Source organism: Trachurus trachurus, assembly GCF_905171665.1.
Source record: "Trachurus trachurus genome assembly, chromosome: 15".
NCBI lineage: Eukaryota > Metazoa > Chordata > Actinopteri > Carangiformes > Carangidae > Trachurus > Trachurus trachurus.
Window position 1 is genome coordinate 275,001 of NC_139906.1, and position 14,267 is coordinate 289,267.

At 45.2% G+C, this 14,267-nt stretch overlaps 2 protein-coding genes across 3 annotated transcripts in view; both read left to right on the forward strand.

Annotated features, from left to right (window-relative positions):
• LOC310997920 (bone morphogenetic protein receptor type-1A-like) overlaps window positions 1-12,312 on the forward strand; it is a 23,565-nt gene extending 11,253 nt beyond the window's left edge. The window contains exons 3-13 of one of the 2 annotated variants that reach the window (XM_083987760.1): window positions 2,406-2,635; window positions 4,069-4,231; window positions 4,418-4,520; window positions 5,410-5,509; window positions 5,617-5,704; window positions 6,419-6,551; window positions 7,473-7,665; window positions 8,631-8,928; window positions 10,271-10,446; window positions 11,536-11,666; window positions 12,028-12,312. In XM_083987760.1, coding sequence (XP_083843886.1) covers window positions 2,578-2,635; window positions 4,069-4,231; window positions 4,418-4,520; window positions 5,410-5,509; window positions 5,617-5,704; window positions 6,419-6,551; window positions 7,473-7,665; window positions 8,631-8,928; window positions 10,271-10,446; window positions 11,536-11,666; window positions 12,028-12,153 — 1,569 coding nt within the window. In that variant the 5' untranslated portion in view covers window positions 2,406-2,577 and the 3' untranslated portion in view covers window positions 12,154-12,312. The remainder of the gene's footprint in view (window positions 1-2,405; window positions 2,636-4,068; window positions 4,232-4,417; window positions 4,521-5,409; window positions 5,510-5,616; window positions 5,705-6,418; window positions 6,552-7,472; window positions 7,666-8,630; window positions 8,929-10,270; window positions 10,447-11,535; window positions 11,667-12,027) is intronic. The other variant, XM_083987761.1, reaches the window with a different exon arrangement.
• The window catches only part of mea1 (male-enhanced antigen 1), a 272,028-nt gene that overhangs the window by 62,088 nt on the left and 195,673 nt on the right, over window positions 1-14,267 (forward strand). The gene's annotated exons all lie outside the window — the stretch shown is intronic.

Sequence of the window (14,267 nt, forward strand, 5' to 3'; positions counted from 1 at the left end):
AAAGACACACCAAAAAACATCCAGATACCTCCATGCTGCTCGTATGTAATGTCCCTCTTGTATTGAAGCCCCGACATGAGAAATTGTTCTGAAAAAAATGAAATAAGTCTATATTTTAAGCTTGTTTTGTAGCGGAAGCTCCCAGTGTCTCAGTTCACTGCTCTGCCTGTGACCGGCGGAACAATTTCTCATTTCGGGGCTTCAATACAAGAGGGACATTACATACGAGCAGCATGGAGGTATTTGGATGTTTTTTGGTGTGTCTTTTTGTTACGAAGACAGTTGGTATCCATTTGCAACCGTCATATGGACATGCACTGCTACGCCGAGACCCCCTGTAACTCAGAGAAGCCACGGAGGACTCTGAAACTTCTCCCAGCCCTTAGTCCACATGAGGGGGAGGAGATCATGAGGGAAATTTGAATTTTGGGTGAACTATCCCTTTAAAACTGTCACCACTGTGTAGTGTGAGGAAGGACGGAGGCACTGGTGTTGCATTCAGGTGCAGTCAGGCAGACGGCCGTCGGCAAACCAACCGGATGTCATTTTACTAAAACAATACCACATCACCATGACAACATGTTGTCACAATACCACATCACCATGACAACATGTTGTCACAATACCACATCACCATGACAACATGTTGTCAGACCACATCACCATGACAACATGTTGTCAGACCACATCACCATGACAACATGTTGTCAGACCACATCACCATGACAACATGTTGTCAGACCACTTGTTTATCCTGTTACATGCAGCGTCTGTTGTCTGTCTGACGTCTGCCCCATTTCACCTGAATGCAACATCAACAATACGTTCAGATATGCAACCGCACCGCTTCCTACGTACTGTCCCTTTAAACCTCCTTGAGATGACTTGTGACCTGGATGAACGAGAAGATTCACAGGCTCGTGATGTTGATGATGTCATGTTTGTGTGGCCCAGAGCATTCTGGGTAATCTCATAGTAAAACATGGAGCAGGAAGAGTGTGTGTTTTCAGAGGGAAGTGAATGTGTTTGGTGATTAAGAGGGTGTGTGTGTGTGTGTGTGTGGGAGGAGGGGGGGGGGTTCCTGTGGTGGGGGCCTGTCTTATCTTGCCCCCCCCTCCCCTCATACACACACACACTCACACACACACACACACAACCCTCCTAGATGTGAGTCTTATCTCTGAACCGTTGTCGTCTCTAAATGGAGCGAAGAGTCAAACGTGTTGTTGTGAAGAAACGCACACACACACACACACACACACACACACACACACACACACACACACACACACACACACACACACACACACACACACACACACACACACACACACACACACACACACACACACACACACACTCACACACTCGTCCACATTCCTCCTGTGTGTCTCAGATCAGTGGCAGGACCGAGGTGTTGTAATAAGAAGTGAGTAACAGCAGAGGGACCGGTGACATCACAGCCAGCGACCGGCCAATCAGCAGAGCTCGTTGGACTCAGTCAGGAAGTGACTGAGCATTAAACAGGAGTTTTATACGTTTCCAGGTCTGGAAAGTTTGTGAAACAGAAACTATTATGTAAAGGTTATAATGTTATGTTATATAAATCTATTATTGATTAGTTCATTAAAGGTATAGTACGTAGGAATCCCCCCCATCTAGCGGTGCGGTTGCATATCTGAACGTATTCTTGATGTTGCATTCAGGTGAAATGGGGCAGACGTCAGACAGACAACAGACGCTGCATGTAACAGGATAAACAAGTGGTCTGACAACATGTTGTCATGGTGATGTGGTCTGACAACATGTTGTCATGGTGATGTGGTATTGTGACAACATGTTGTCATGGTGATGTGGTATTGTTTTAGTAAAATGACATCTGGTTGGTTTGCCGACGGCCGTCTGCCTGACTGCACCTGAATGCAACACCGGTGCCTCCGTCCTTCCTCACACTACACAGTGGTGACGGTTTTAACAGGCCGTTTCCGTGGTTACCTACGGTCACGATGCAACATGGCCGCCTCGGTTCGGTTACCATGGTTACCTACGGTCACGATGCAACATGGCCGCCTCGGTTCGGTTACCATGGTTACCTACGGTCACGATGCAACATGGCCGCCTCGGTTCGGTGCGTCGCCCACTTATGTGTTTGTAACGACTTGTAACAACTCATTCTAAGGAACCAGAAAGCTTTCATTTGTAGCAGCTGTGATTCACCTTCAGTCAAATACGGATTTATGAAAGACAGGTTTGATTTGTGATAATAAAAAGACAAATAAGTTACAGACTGGGACTTTAATAGTTTTATATTTGCTCCGAGCTCCTGTAAACACTCAGAATAATGAAGACAAGTGAAGATTGAAACTATAAAATCATTAAATCTGTTTTCCTGTTTCCCTCCTCAGGGGGTCGGACCCTCAGAACTAGTGAGACCGGCCACAACCAGAACCAGGACCAGGACCAGGACCAGGACCTCTGATCCACCTGATCCACCCTAACCCCTCTCTGTCAGGACCGATCCTCCACCAGCTGCTCAGAACCTCTGATCCAGGTCCAGGTCTCTGATCCAGGTCCAGGATGGCAGCTGGACTGTTGTGTCTGACTGCAGTGCTGCTGCTGAGCCTCAGAGCTGAAGGTAACCTGTTTCTGTGTGTGTGTGTGTGTGTGTGTGTTGAGTGTGTTTCTGTGTGTGTGTGTGTGTGTGTGTGTGTGTGTGTGTTGAGTGTGTGTGTGTGTGTGTGTGTGTGTGTTGAGTGTGTTGTGTGTGTGTGTGTGTGTGTGTGTGTGTGTGTGTGTGTTCAGTGTGTGTGTGTGTGTGTGTGTGTGTGCAGGAAGCCCTTGAGCTGATTGTTGGCGCTCTCTCTCTTCCTGGCCGTTATGAACCACTTCCTGTACGAGCGGCGGTCTCTGTCGGGAGGAAACATCAGACTCAGTTTCACAGTGTTTCACTTCCTGTGGGCGGAGCCTGATGAGGCCGCGGGGACGGGGACAGAGTCTGGTTATTAATCCTAATGGATTCATTTATGACTTCATTAATAATTATATTTTATATTAATTTATTAATTATGATAATAATTTAAACAGTTTGATGTGTCAGAACCGTCCTGGTGACGTCTGTCTGAGTCAAAACCTGAAAATAAACTACTGAATCAGATGAATAAATTCTCAGCTTCAACCAGACTGAGAACAGGAGACAAATGTATAAAACACAACCTCTCGCTGGTCTGGAGGACTAGAGTCCCCGAGTCCTCGGCTGTAAACTGATCCCAGATCAATAACTGCCTGAGCCGTGACCTCCACCTGCAGAGCAGCAAAGCATGCTGGGAGGCAGGGCCGGCCGCTGGCATCAACCCTCTATGTGGTTGTTCAGGGCCACAGCCGTTAGGTGGGGGGCCACATGATCAGAAAGGTACCGGGGTTCATCAAGTCATTTAAACATCCTGAGGTCTGCACGTGCAGCTATGAGCTTTATATGTAATGTGAAGTCAATATTCAGCTTCTTTTATCTCACATTTGAGACATTTGGTGAAAATAGAACGGCAGAATGACAACATTTGTGCTCAAAAAACAATCTGACAAAATGTCATTTTAGACTTGTTTTCTACACGTATCTATTACTGTATTCATATCCTATTTCAAGCACCAGAACAGTTCATTCTCATGACTGAAGGAGTGTTTTCACAAGGGATTTGACATTTTTCAAAAAGCAGACCTCAAATTTCCAGCATTTGTCCTAAATTATTTCTTTCTACAGTGTTGTAGGACAAACTGGCCTCAGTGTGCTTACAGCGGAGGTTCTAATATTTAGACATAAAACACTTGAGTATTGTTACATCTGCAAGTATCTTAAAAAGATACATTTAAGAAAATATGTAAAAGTGGAGAAAATGGCCTCAAACCTCAGAGGGATAAACACGTCTGTATTCAGTTTTAACCAGTGATTTGGTGTTTGTGCTTAGAGTGCAGGGCCACAAACAAAAACCTTGTTTAGGGGGCCACCAATATCCTAGGACCGGCCCTGGTGGGAGTGTGTGTTAGTGTGTGTTAACGCTGTGTGTCCCGGTCCAGCTGCAGGTCAGAATCCCGACCACGTCCTCCAGGGGACCGGCGTCAGACCTGAGGTCCGTCGCCCTGGAGACGACTCCACCATCGCCCCCGAGGACGCCGCCCGCTTCCTGAGCTGCTACTGCTCCGGACACTGTCCTGATGACAGCATCAACAACACCTGCCAGTGAGTAGAAGATAAACCAGTTTACATTACAGATCACTCTGTAACGAGGGGGGGTTCAAACCCAGTTAAAGAGACTTAAAGAGCCTGGGGGGAAACGGGGGAAACGTGGTAAAAATGTGGTAAATGTGGTAAACGGGGTAAATGTGATAAATGTGGTAATAACAGTGCGGTGTCTCGTCTCCTCAGGACCAACGGTCAGTGCTTCGCCATCATCGAGGAGGACGAACATGGAGAGATCGCTCTGACCTCAGGATGCATGAAGTACGAGGGCTCACACTTCCAGTGCAAGGTACACACACACACACACCTACACACACACACACACACACACACACACACACACACACACACACACACACACACACACACACACACAGTTTTTATTACATTTATCCACCACTTTATTTTCCCATGATCCATTGCGTCACACCACAACAGAAGTCGGTTTTCAACCCCGTAGTAGCATTCTAGCGAGCGGCTAACTGGTAGCGTTAGCGGCTAACTGGTAGCGTTAGCCACCGGTGTAGGTACCACATGTGGGGGCTCTGGGCTGCCAAAACCGCCCTGACTAATCTGATGTTTGTTAAGTCTACAAAACGAATTACCGAACAAACACCACCACTTCTGTGTGCACGCCTCTGCAACTAGTCATGGCTATCGTAGTTGTTAGCTTCGCTGCTGCTGACAGCTAACGGTAGCTAAGCTAACATCAGGACGTCAGCTGTTAAAACCCTCCCGTTGTGGGACACGACATGAAACTACTCCAGTTAGCTCAGTCATGTTGGAACTCAGATATCCGCTGGGAAATATTTTTTTCATGGAGCGTTTATTGATTTATTTAAGACACTGCTAACGGCTAACAGCTAACGGTTAGCCCAGCTAACGTTAATCTAAAATGTAATGAATGGAGTGTCATGGCGACACCCAGCGTCGTTCTCCGGAAAGTGGTGGATATCATAACTTTGGACCAGGAAGAGGCAGTGACTGATGGAGATCCATAATACACTAATAATAAACCTGGTTGAGTCCCTGTGAGGTGATGTCATGGCGGTGGGAGGAGCTTGTTGTCATGGCGGTGGGAGGAGCCTGTGTGGTTGATGTCATGGCGGTGGGAGGAGCTTGTTGTCATGGCGGTGGGAGGGGCCTGTGTTCTGACCAGCTGACTGTTTGATTGACAGGACTCTCCCAACGCTCAGACCAGGAGGACGATCGAGTGCTGCAACACCGACTTCTGCAACCGAGACCTGCAGCCCACGCTGCCCCCACAGGAGCCCTCAGGTAACGTCACCGTGGTAACGTGTCACCGTGGTAACGTGTCAGCTGACTCAGCTGTTGCTCAGGTAACCGTCCACCTGTCTTAACCACGCCCTGTCCCCCCCCCCCAGAAGGAAGCCCCCACTGGCTGGCCTTCCTCATCTCCATGACGGTCTGCTGCTGCACGCTGGTCTGCATCACCGTCGTCTGCTACTACAGGTACGACGCCTTTACCTTTACCGCTACGTTGCCATGGTTTTCAGTCGTTGTCATAGTTACGGTAGCTAAACACATGGATCTATTAACGCTGCTTTTAACACGGATGTCAGTCTGTGTGATATCCTGTTAGAAGCTGCTGTGATGATCCAGATGCCTTTTACACATTTTCATTGAAAAAAAAAAAAAAATCCATGCATTTACCGCGACTACCGAAACCATGGAAACATAAACATAAAATTCCACCAGAAGAGCAAAACGTAAGCCGGTTTTGCTCTTCTGGTGGAATTTTATGTTTACGTCATTTGTAAAAAGGTTGATATGGAACAAGAAGAGATTTAAGATTGAAGATTGATCTTTATTTCTATGGAGCGTTCAGACTGAGGGACGACGCAGTGACATTCACATAGAGACAAAACATTTAACCGTCAAGAAAACAGCATAAAAACATACAATAGTATGACTAATGTAAGACTGAGACTAATGCAAGGACCTGGACCTGGACGACTGAGAACCTTCATGGACATACAAGGAAAAAATAAATATATAATAAAATGAAAAAATGTGTTAATGTGTCTGTGTGTGTGTGTGTGTGTGTGTGTGTGTGTGTGTGTGTGTGTGTGTGTGTGTGTGTGTGTGTGTGTGTGTGTGTGTGTGTGTGTGTGTGTGTGTGTGTGTGTGTGTGTGTGTGTGTGTGTGTGTGTGTGTGTGTGTCAGGTACAAGTGGCAGACGGAGCGACAGCGTTACCACAAAGAGGAGCAGGAAATTTTCATCCCAGTGGGAGAATCTCTCAAAGACCTGATTCACCAGTCACAGAGCTCAGGCAGCGGCTCGGGGCTCCCCCTGCTGGTAGGACACTACACTACACTACACTAACACACACACACACTATACACTACACTACACTACACTAACACACACACTACACTACACTAACACACACACACACTATACACTACACTAACACACACACTACACTACACTAACACACACACACAGACACACACACAGACACACACTACACTAACACACAGACACACACTACACTACACTAACACACACACACTACACTACTCACCAGTCACAGAGCTCAGGCAGCGGCTCGGGGCTCCCCCTGCTGGTAGGACACACACTACACTACATTAACACACACACTACACTACACTACACTAACACACAGACACACACACACACACACACACACACACTCACACACACACACCCTGCTGGTAGAAAACTGGTTAAAACTTTACTAACAACTACATACATAACAAAACTGTTGAGCCAGGGGAAGAAAACAATCTAAAAGTGTATATATATATATATATACAAAGAGTATAGAAGCATCATGGATAAAAAAAATGCATCGACGTAAAGAAAATAAAAGCATATTAATTAAATTAAATACATTTTTTCCAGAATAAAGTTTGTTTTTAAAGCCTTTGTCAATACAGCACCGACATCAATGGGCTAGAAATGCCAAAGTTCCTTCAGAAAAAGTGTAAAATGTGGTTTTCTGTCAGTCCATTTCTTTTTGTGGATATGAAATTTACCTAAAAATAAAACAAGTTGTACAAAACAAAATTAAATCATTTTCCATTTGGTTGTTTTCAAAGTAAAGGAAAAAGTCATTTTCGTCCAGTTTTCTTGTCAGTAAAGTTTTGTACATTCAACCAAAACATTTGACAATATGAACAGTGATTCATCAAACAAGCCACAGAAACCAGGAGAGTTTCAACATCAAGTTTAAATGTCTCTGATGTGTTTCAGGTGCAGAGGACCATCGCCAAGCAGATCCAGATGGTGCGTCAGATCGGTAAAGGTCGCTACGGCGAGGTGTGGCTCGGCCGCTGGCGAGGGGAGAAGGTCGCCGTCAAGGTGTTCTTCACCCGCGAGGAGGCCAGTTGGTTCAGAGAGACGGAGATCTACCAGACGGTCCTGATGAGGCACGACAACATCCTGGGTACGTGGGACCGTCCTCACACCTGGACAACATCTGTACAACACCTGAACTACACCTGTACTACACCTCTACAACACCTGTACAGTCTCAGGTTCTCTAGTAGCGGCTTCACACTGCAACTGCAACGCAACTTTGAACCGGCCGGCGCGTTCAGACTGAAAAAATAATTGGTTCGGAACCTGAAAGAAGTTGGTTTTTCCTTGTGAACCGTGACATCATCAGTGGACGAGTCACTTAAAGGAGAATTCCGTCCATTTTTGACCCCTAAATCGTTGTCCTGATGGTCACCCAGTGTTGTCTGGAGCAAAAAACGCGACTAAAATTGCTGCAGGCAAACCAGAGTTACCATGGCTACCCGGCGCTAGGGATAGCCACAACGCTAACCCATGGGGACAATTCTTTCAACCACAACAAACAGTCAGAAAACAATCAGATATCTCTGGTACATGACTGGAATCCTTAGAGACACCACTGAACTCATATAGTGTAGAGTAGAAACAGTAGAAACTTTGTGTTTTTAACTCTGAAACATCCCAGAAAGACATTACTATCCCATCACAGAGAGAAACTAACACTTTGTCCTTGTTCTGAGGATTTCTTTACTAAAATGAGAAAGACAAGCAGGAAGGAGAAGGAAAGAAAGCAGGAAACCGTAACCATGTTATATACAGTAGCTTAGTAAAATAAAACTGGTCGGTTCATTGTAAAACATGTATTTCTTGATGTAAATGTGGTGGTTTATTCACAGCAGCGCTGCTCCTCTGTCCAATACACACAGGAAGCTTCACTTTACATTCAGACTAACTAATGCTACTGATACAGCTGTTAGATTTCATCACTGAGACCAACATTTATCAAAGTTTACAAGGGTAAACCCATATTGGGTCCCTTAAGAAAAAGGTTGGGAACCACTGGTCTAGGTGACAGTCTCAGGTTCTGACCTCATCCGTCTTTCCCGCCCTCAGGCTTCATCGCGGCCGACATCAAAGGGACCGGCGCCTTCACGCAGCTCTTCCTCATCACGGATCACCATGACAACGGCTCTCTGTACGACTACCTGAAGCTGACGACGCTGGACACGGCGGCGCTGCTGCGGCTGGCCTACTCGGCCGCCTGCGGCCTCTGCCACCTGCACACGGAGATCTACGGCACGCAGGGGAAACCGGCCATCGCTCACCGAGACCTGAAGAGCAAGAACATCCTGGTGAAGAAGAACGGCAGCTGCTGCATCGCCGACCTCGGCCTCGCCGTCAAGTTCAACAGGTGCTGACTTAAGCAATGTTACCCTCGAGGGTGTGCTTTAACGTCATTTGACTTTCAGACTTTCCCGAACTAAATCAGTAACTTACCGCGTCGCCGACACAGCTGATGAGGAAAGCCAAACATTTCTATTAATACAATACAATACAATACAATACATATTTATTTATATAGCACATTTAAATATACAACCCAGGTTGACCAAAGTGCTGTACAATAAACACACAAGCAAACTAGTGGCAATACAACTAGATGGAACAGGTAATGTAGTTACAATAAAAGCATGCAATAAAACAATAAAACAAGAGTGGAGACATATAAAACTAAAATGCCAAGGAAAAGAGATGAGTTTTTAAAAGAGATTTAAAGTGCTCGAGTGTTTGTGCAGTCCTAATATGCAGAGGTAGGCTGTTCCACAATGACGGGGCCACCACAGAGAATGCCCTGTCTCCTCTCGTTTTTAGTTTTGCTCTCGGTGTGGTTAAGAGCAGCTGATTAGCAGACCTCAGTGCTCGGGGGGCATGGTGAAGAACAAGAAGGTCAGAAAGGTAGGACGGTGCCAGGCCATTCAGGCACTTAAAAACAATAAGTACAATTTTAAATTTAATTCTAAAAGAGACAGGAAGCCAGTGTAAAGTACGGAGAATTGGGGTAATGTGATGGTGACGCTTTGTCCCTGTCAGTAGGCGCGCTGCAGCGTTCTGCACAACCTGCAATCTGCGTATTAAAAACAAATCGATGCCAGCATACAGGGAACGTTACTTACTACTACGTTACTCCAGATTATTTAAAAGCCCAAAAGTCGCAAAGAGAGAGAGAGAAACATAGAGGTAGCCTATCTTCCGTTTCATCCAACGAAATATTCAGCTCCAGGCCATATATTTTATTTTCACTGCGGTTACAACTAGTGTCTCTCTGACTGTACGTTTAGGGAAGGGAACGGCCTCTCGGCTAAAACGGGGCAGTTTACAGCATATTCACTAAAAAAATTATTTAATTGTTCTAAAATGTGAGTTTGGCATCTGAAAGGAGAAACGCTACAGGAGGTTGGTTTAGTTTGTGGTTTATTTTCACGAGTAACATAACGTTTCTAAAATAATAAAACTAAGAATCCATGAATGGTTACCATGGAGATGGATAAAACAACATGACATGGCGTAGTAATATGTTTAGTGATGAGTCAGACTGCTGTCACGTTCTAAATGTCTTGTTGACCAATCAGATTGCTTGGTCGGAACTACTTGTTGTATAATGGTTATCGGTCGGTCCGTACCTGTGATCACATCTCAGTGTTGCTATAGAAACAGGGTCTGACATCTGTACTCCTGTGTGTGTGTTGCCGTAGCGACACCAACGAGGTGGACGTCCCCCTCAGCACGCGGGTCGGGACCAGGCGCTACATGGCGCCCGAGGTTCTGGACGAGAGTCTCAACAAGAACCACTTCCAGGCGTACATCATGGCCGACATGTACAGCTACGGCCTGGTGGTCTGGGAGATGGCCCGCCGCTGCGTCACCGGGGGTAACACACTCTCTCACACACACACACACACACACACACACTCACACTCACACACACACACTCACACACTCACACACACACACACACACACACACACACACACATACACACTCTCACACACACACTCACACTCACACTCACACACATACACACTCTCACACACACTCACACTCACACTCACACACACACACTCACACACACACACACACACACACACACTCACACTCACACACACACACACACACACACACACACTCACACTCACACACACACACACACACACACACACACACACACACACACACACTCTCTCACACACTCACAAACACACACAGTCACATGGTGTGTGACACTTATTTTATCTCCAAGTTGAAATTATTTCTTGTTTGTTTTATTTGTTTTGTTCTTTAGTCGTTGTTTTTCGTTTGTTTGTTGGTTTCTTAATTGTTATTCCTTATTGTTATTGATATATTTCGATTATTATTGCTATTATTGCTATTATTACTATTTTTGTGTAATATTTTCTTTTATTTCTATCATCTAAATATTTTTTTGATTGCTCCGTTTTATTTTTAGTTTTCTTAAGTATGATATAATATTTTGGTAACACTTTACAATAAGCGTCCCTTAATCAGCGTTAGTTAGCACATTATTAAGCATTAATATATTAACTAATGTGTTAATTAATGCTGAGTAATGCTACATAATGATTATTCAACTCTTATTATTATTCAATAATTTATTAACTAACTTTGAGTAGTAAACATTAATTAACTGCTTATTAATAGGCTACATTAATTAATGTGTTTCCTAATCCTAAGTAATACATCATAATGATTGTTAATATATCTGTAAACAGTTAATTAATGCTTAATAATGTACTAACTAACCTTAATTAAGGGACTCTTATTGTAAAGTGTTACCAATATTTTATTGTTAGGTGGAGGCACCTGATAAGCTCCTCTTCCTCTTCCCGCACTTTAAATTGTCATAATTGTTACTTTTACTTGTGTAATGTTTAACTGTGCAAACAAATAAATCTAAAATGTAAATGTAAATGTAAAATGTAAATGTGTCTCTGTGCTTCAGGCATGGTGGAGGACGACCAGCTGCCGTACTACGACCTGGTTCCCTCCGACCCGTCCTACGAGGACATGCTGGAGGTCGTGTGTGTGAAGGGACTGAGACCGACCGTGTCCAACCGCTGGAACGGCGACGAGGTGAGGCCAAGTAACCATAGTAACCATAGTAAAGTGTTTGTTTCTCTGTTCTCCTGCGGTCACACAGAGACATTAAACGCGCCACGTACGACAGGACAGATACAGTTTGTCTGTATGGAGGCAGGCTAACACTACCCATACACTTCCAGTGTTTGAGCTAAGCTAATTATGGCGATACGGCTCTATCTCCCTTGTTACTGCACGCACAGTAGAAAGGATGGTGTCTATCTGCTGGTCATGGACTCGGGAGTGAGGCAACACACGAAGAAATAAAAACATGTTGGCGTATCCCTTTAAATATTCTACACACCAGATGACCCATAATGCATCTCTCTCTCTCTCTCTCTCTCTGTGTTTCCAGTGTCTCCGTGCGATGCTGAAGCTGATGTCCGAGTGCTGGGCCCCGAACCCCGCGTCCCGCCTCACCATCCTCAGAGTCAAGAAGACGCTCGCCAAGATGGTGGAGTCCCAGGACATCAAGATCTGACCCCCCCCCACCACCACCACTCCCCCCTGCCCCCCCAGCCCCCTGCCCCCCTGCCCCCCCCCCCCCTCCTCACCTGGACTCACCTGGTCCTGAACCAGATCGGCTTCAACAGGAGGAGATAAAGATAAAACAAAGGACCCGTCTCAGGGCTGAACTGTGCCCCCCCTCCTCACCCAACCCCCCCCTCTCCTCCCCCTCTCCTCCTCCTCCTCCCCCCCCCCCCTCCTCCAGTCCGTCACCCCCCCTCGCCCCCCTCCCTCACCCTCCCACGCTTTCTGTGAAAGCCAATCAGACGATAAGGATTCGAATCAGCTGGTGACGGCGGCTGGAGGGGGCGGGGTTAGTGAATGACCTCCGACCCCCCCATCCTGGACTAAATGCCAACTGTTGTTGTTGTTGTTATTGTTGTTGTTGTTGTTCTCCTGCCATATTGATTATTGATTATCTGACAGTAGAGTCCAGTATAAAGGTTAAAGGTACTATCCTAATAATAATAATAACGTGTAAATAGACTCGAGCTGCAGTGACGTGGCCTCTACCGGGGGGTGTGGCCTAGGGGCGTGGCCTCTACTGGGGGGTGTGGCCTCCCACTGGGGGCGTGGTCTCTACCGGGGGGCGTGGTCACTGCAGTCGTCCACCGTCCTTCCTCCTCCTCTCATAAACAGTTTTAAAAAAGAAAGAAAAAGGGGCGGAGCTGCTCTGGAGACGGAGAGATCTCATTGGTTGAGTGAAACCTCAGTGGGCGGAGCCTTAACACTGCAAAAACTTCTTGTCAAAATGTCTAATTTCTAGTCAAAACTAATCTCATTCCACTTAAAATAAGACTCATCACCTAAAAATGAACTTGTTTTTAGATCATTTTCACTTGTTTCAAACTAATTTTCACTTGAAATAAATAGAAAAATCTGCCAGTGAAAGTAAGTTTTTTGTGCTTGTAATAAGAAAGAAAAACTTGCTCCACTATCAGATTTTTCTACTTATTTCAAGTGAAAATCAGCTTGAAAGAAGTAAAAAGTGTCTAAAAACAAGCTGCTTTTAATGTGATGAGTCTTATTTTAAGTAGAATGAGATTTGTTTTGACTAGAAATAAGACAAATATTCTTGGAGAGATATTTGAGTTTTTGCAGTGTTGACAGGATGACGTCATGTTACAGCAGGAAGTTACCAAAGTAAAAGCACCAACGCAACAAAATAAAGACAATTTTATAGCCATTTAAAGGGCCATTTCCAGTTTTATCAGTGTTCATTTCAGACCGTCCACGCTCCGACTGCAGCGTCTGGACGTTTAGGAACAAACGCCTCAGAGTACCTCCACTGTTGTTCTCTGACCCTGAAAGGAACGGTGCAGAAGTCCGAATTTTGATTTGATTTAAAGGGATAGTTCACCCAAAATTCAAATTTCCCTCATGATCTCCTCCCCCTCATGTGGACTAAGGGCTGGGAGAAGTTTCAGAGTCCTCCGTGGCTTCTCTGAGTTACAGGGGGTCTCGGCGTAGCAGTGCATGTCCATATGACGGTTGCAAATGGATACCAACTGTCTTCATAACAAAAAGACACACCAAAAAACATCCAAATACCTCCATGCTGCTCGTATGTAATGTCCCTCTTGTATTGAAGCCCCAACATGAGAAATTGTTCTAAAAAAAATTAAATAAGTCTATATTAAAGCTTGTTTGTAGCGGAAGCTCCCAGTGTCTCAGTTCACTGCTCTTCCTGAACTGACAGTTTTTATTTAATTTTTTTCTGAACAATTTCTCATGTCGGGGCTTCAATACAAGAGGGACATTACATACGAGCAGCATGGAGGTATTTGGATGTTTTTTGGTGTGTCTTTTTGTTATGAAGACAGTTGGTATCCATTAGCAACCGTCATATGGACAAATACTGCTGCACGGACCCCGCGACATGAGGGTGAGTTGATGATAATGAGTGAAATTTGAATTTTGGGTGAACTATCCCTTTACAAATGAGCCCGGAGCTCGTTAATGAGCTTTGAAACGAACTGAACGACAGAGGACGGACGCTCTGAACTGACCGGTCACAGCTGACTTTTGACCTAACGTCTGAAGGAAATGCTGATTTACACTGGAAATGCCCCTTTAATTATAATAAAA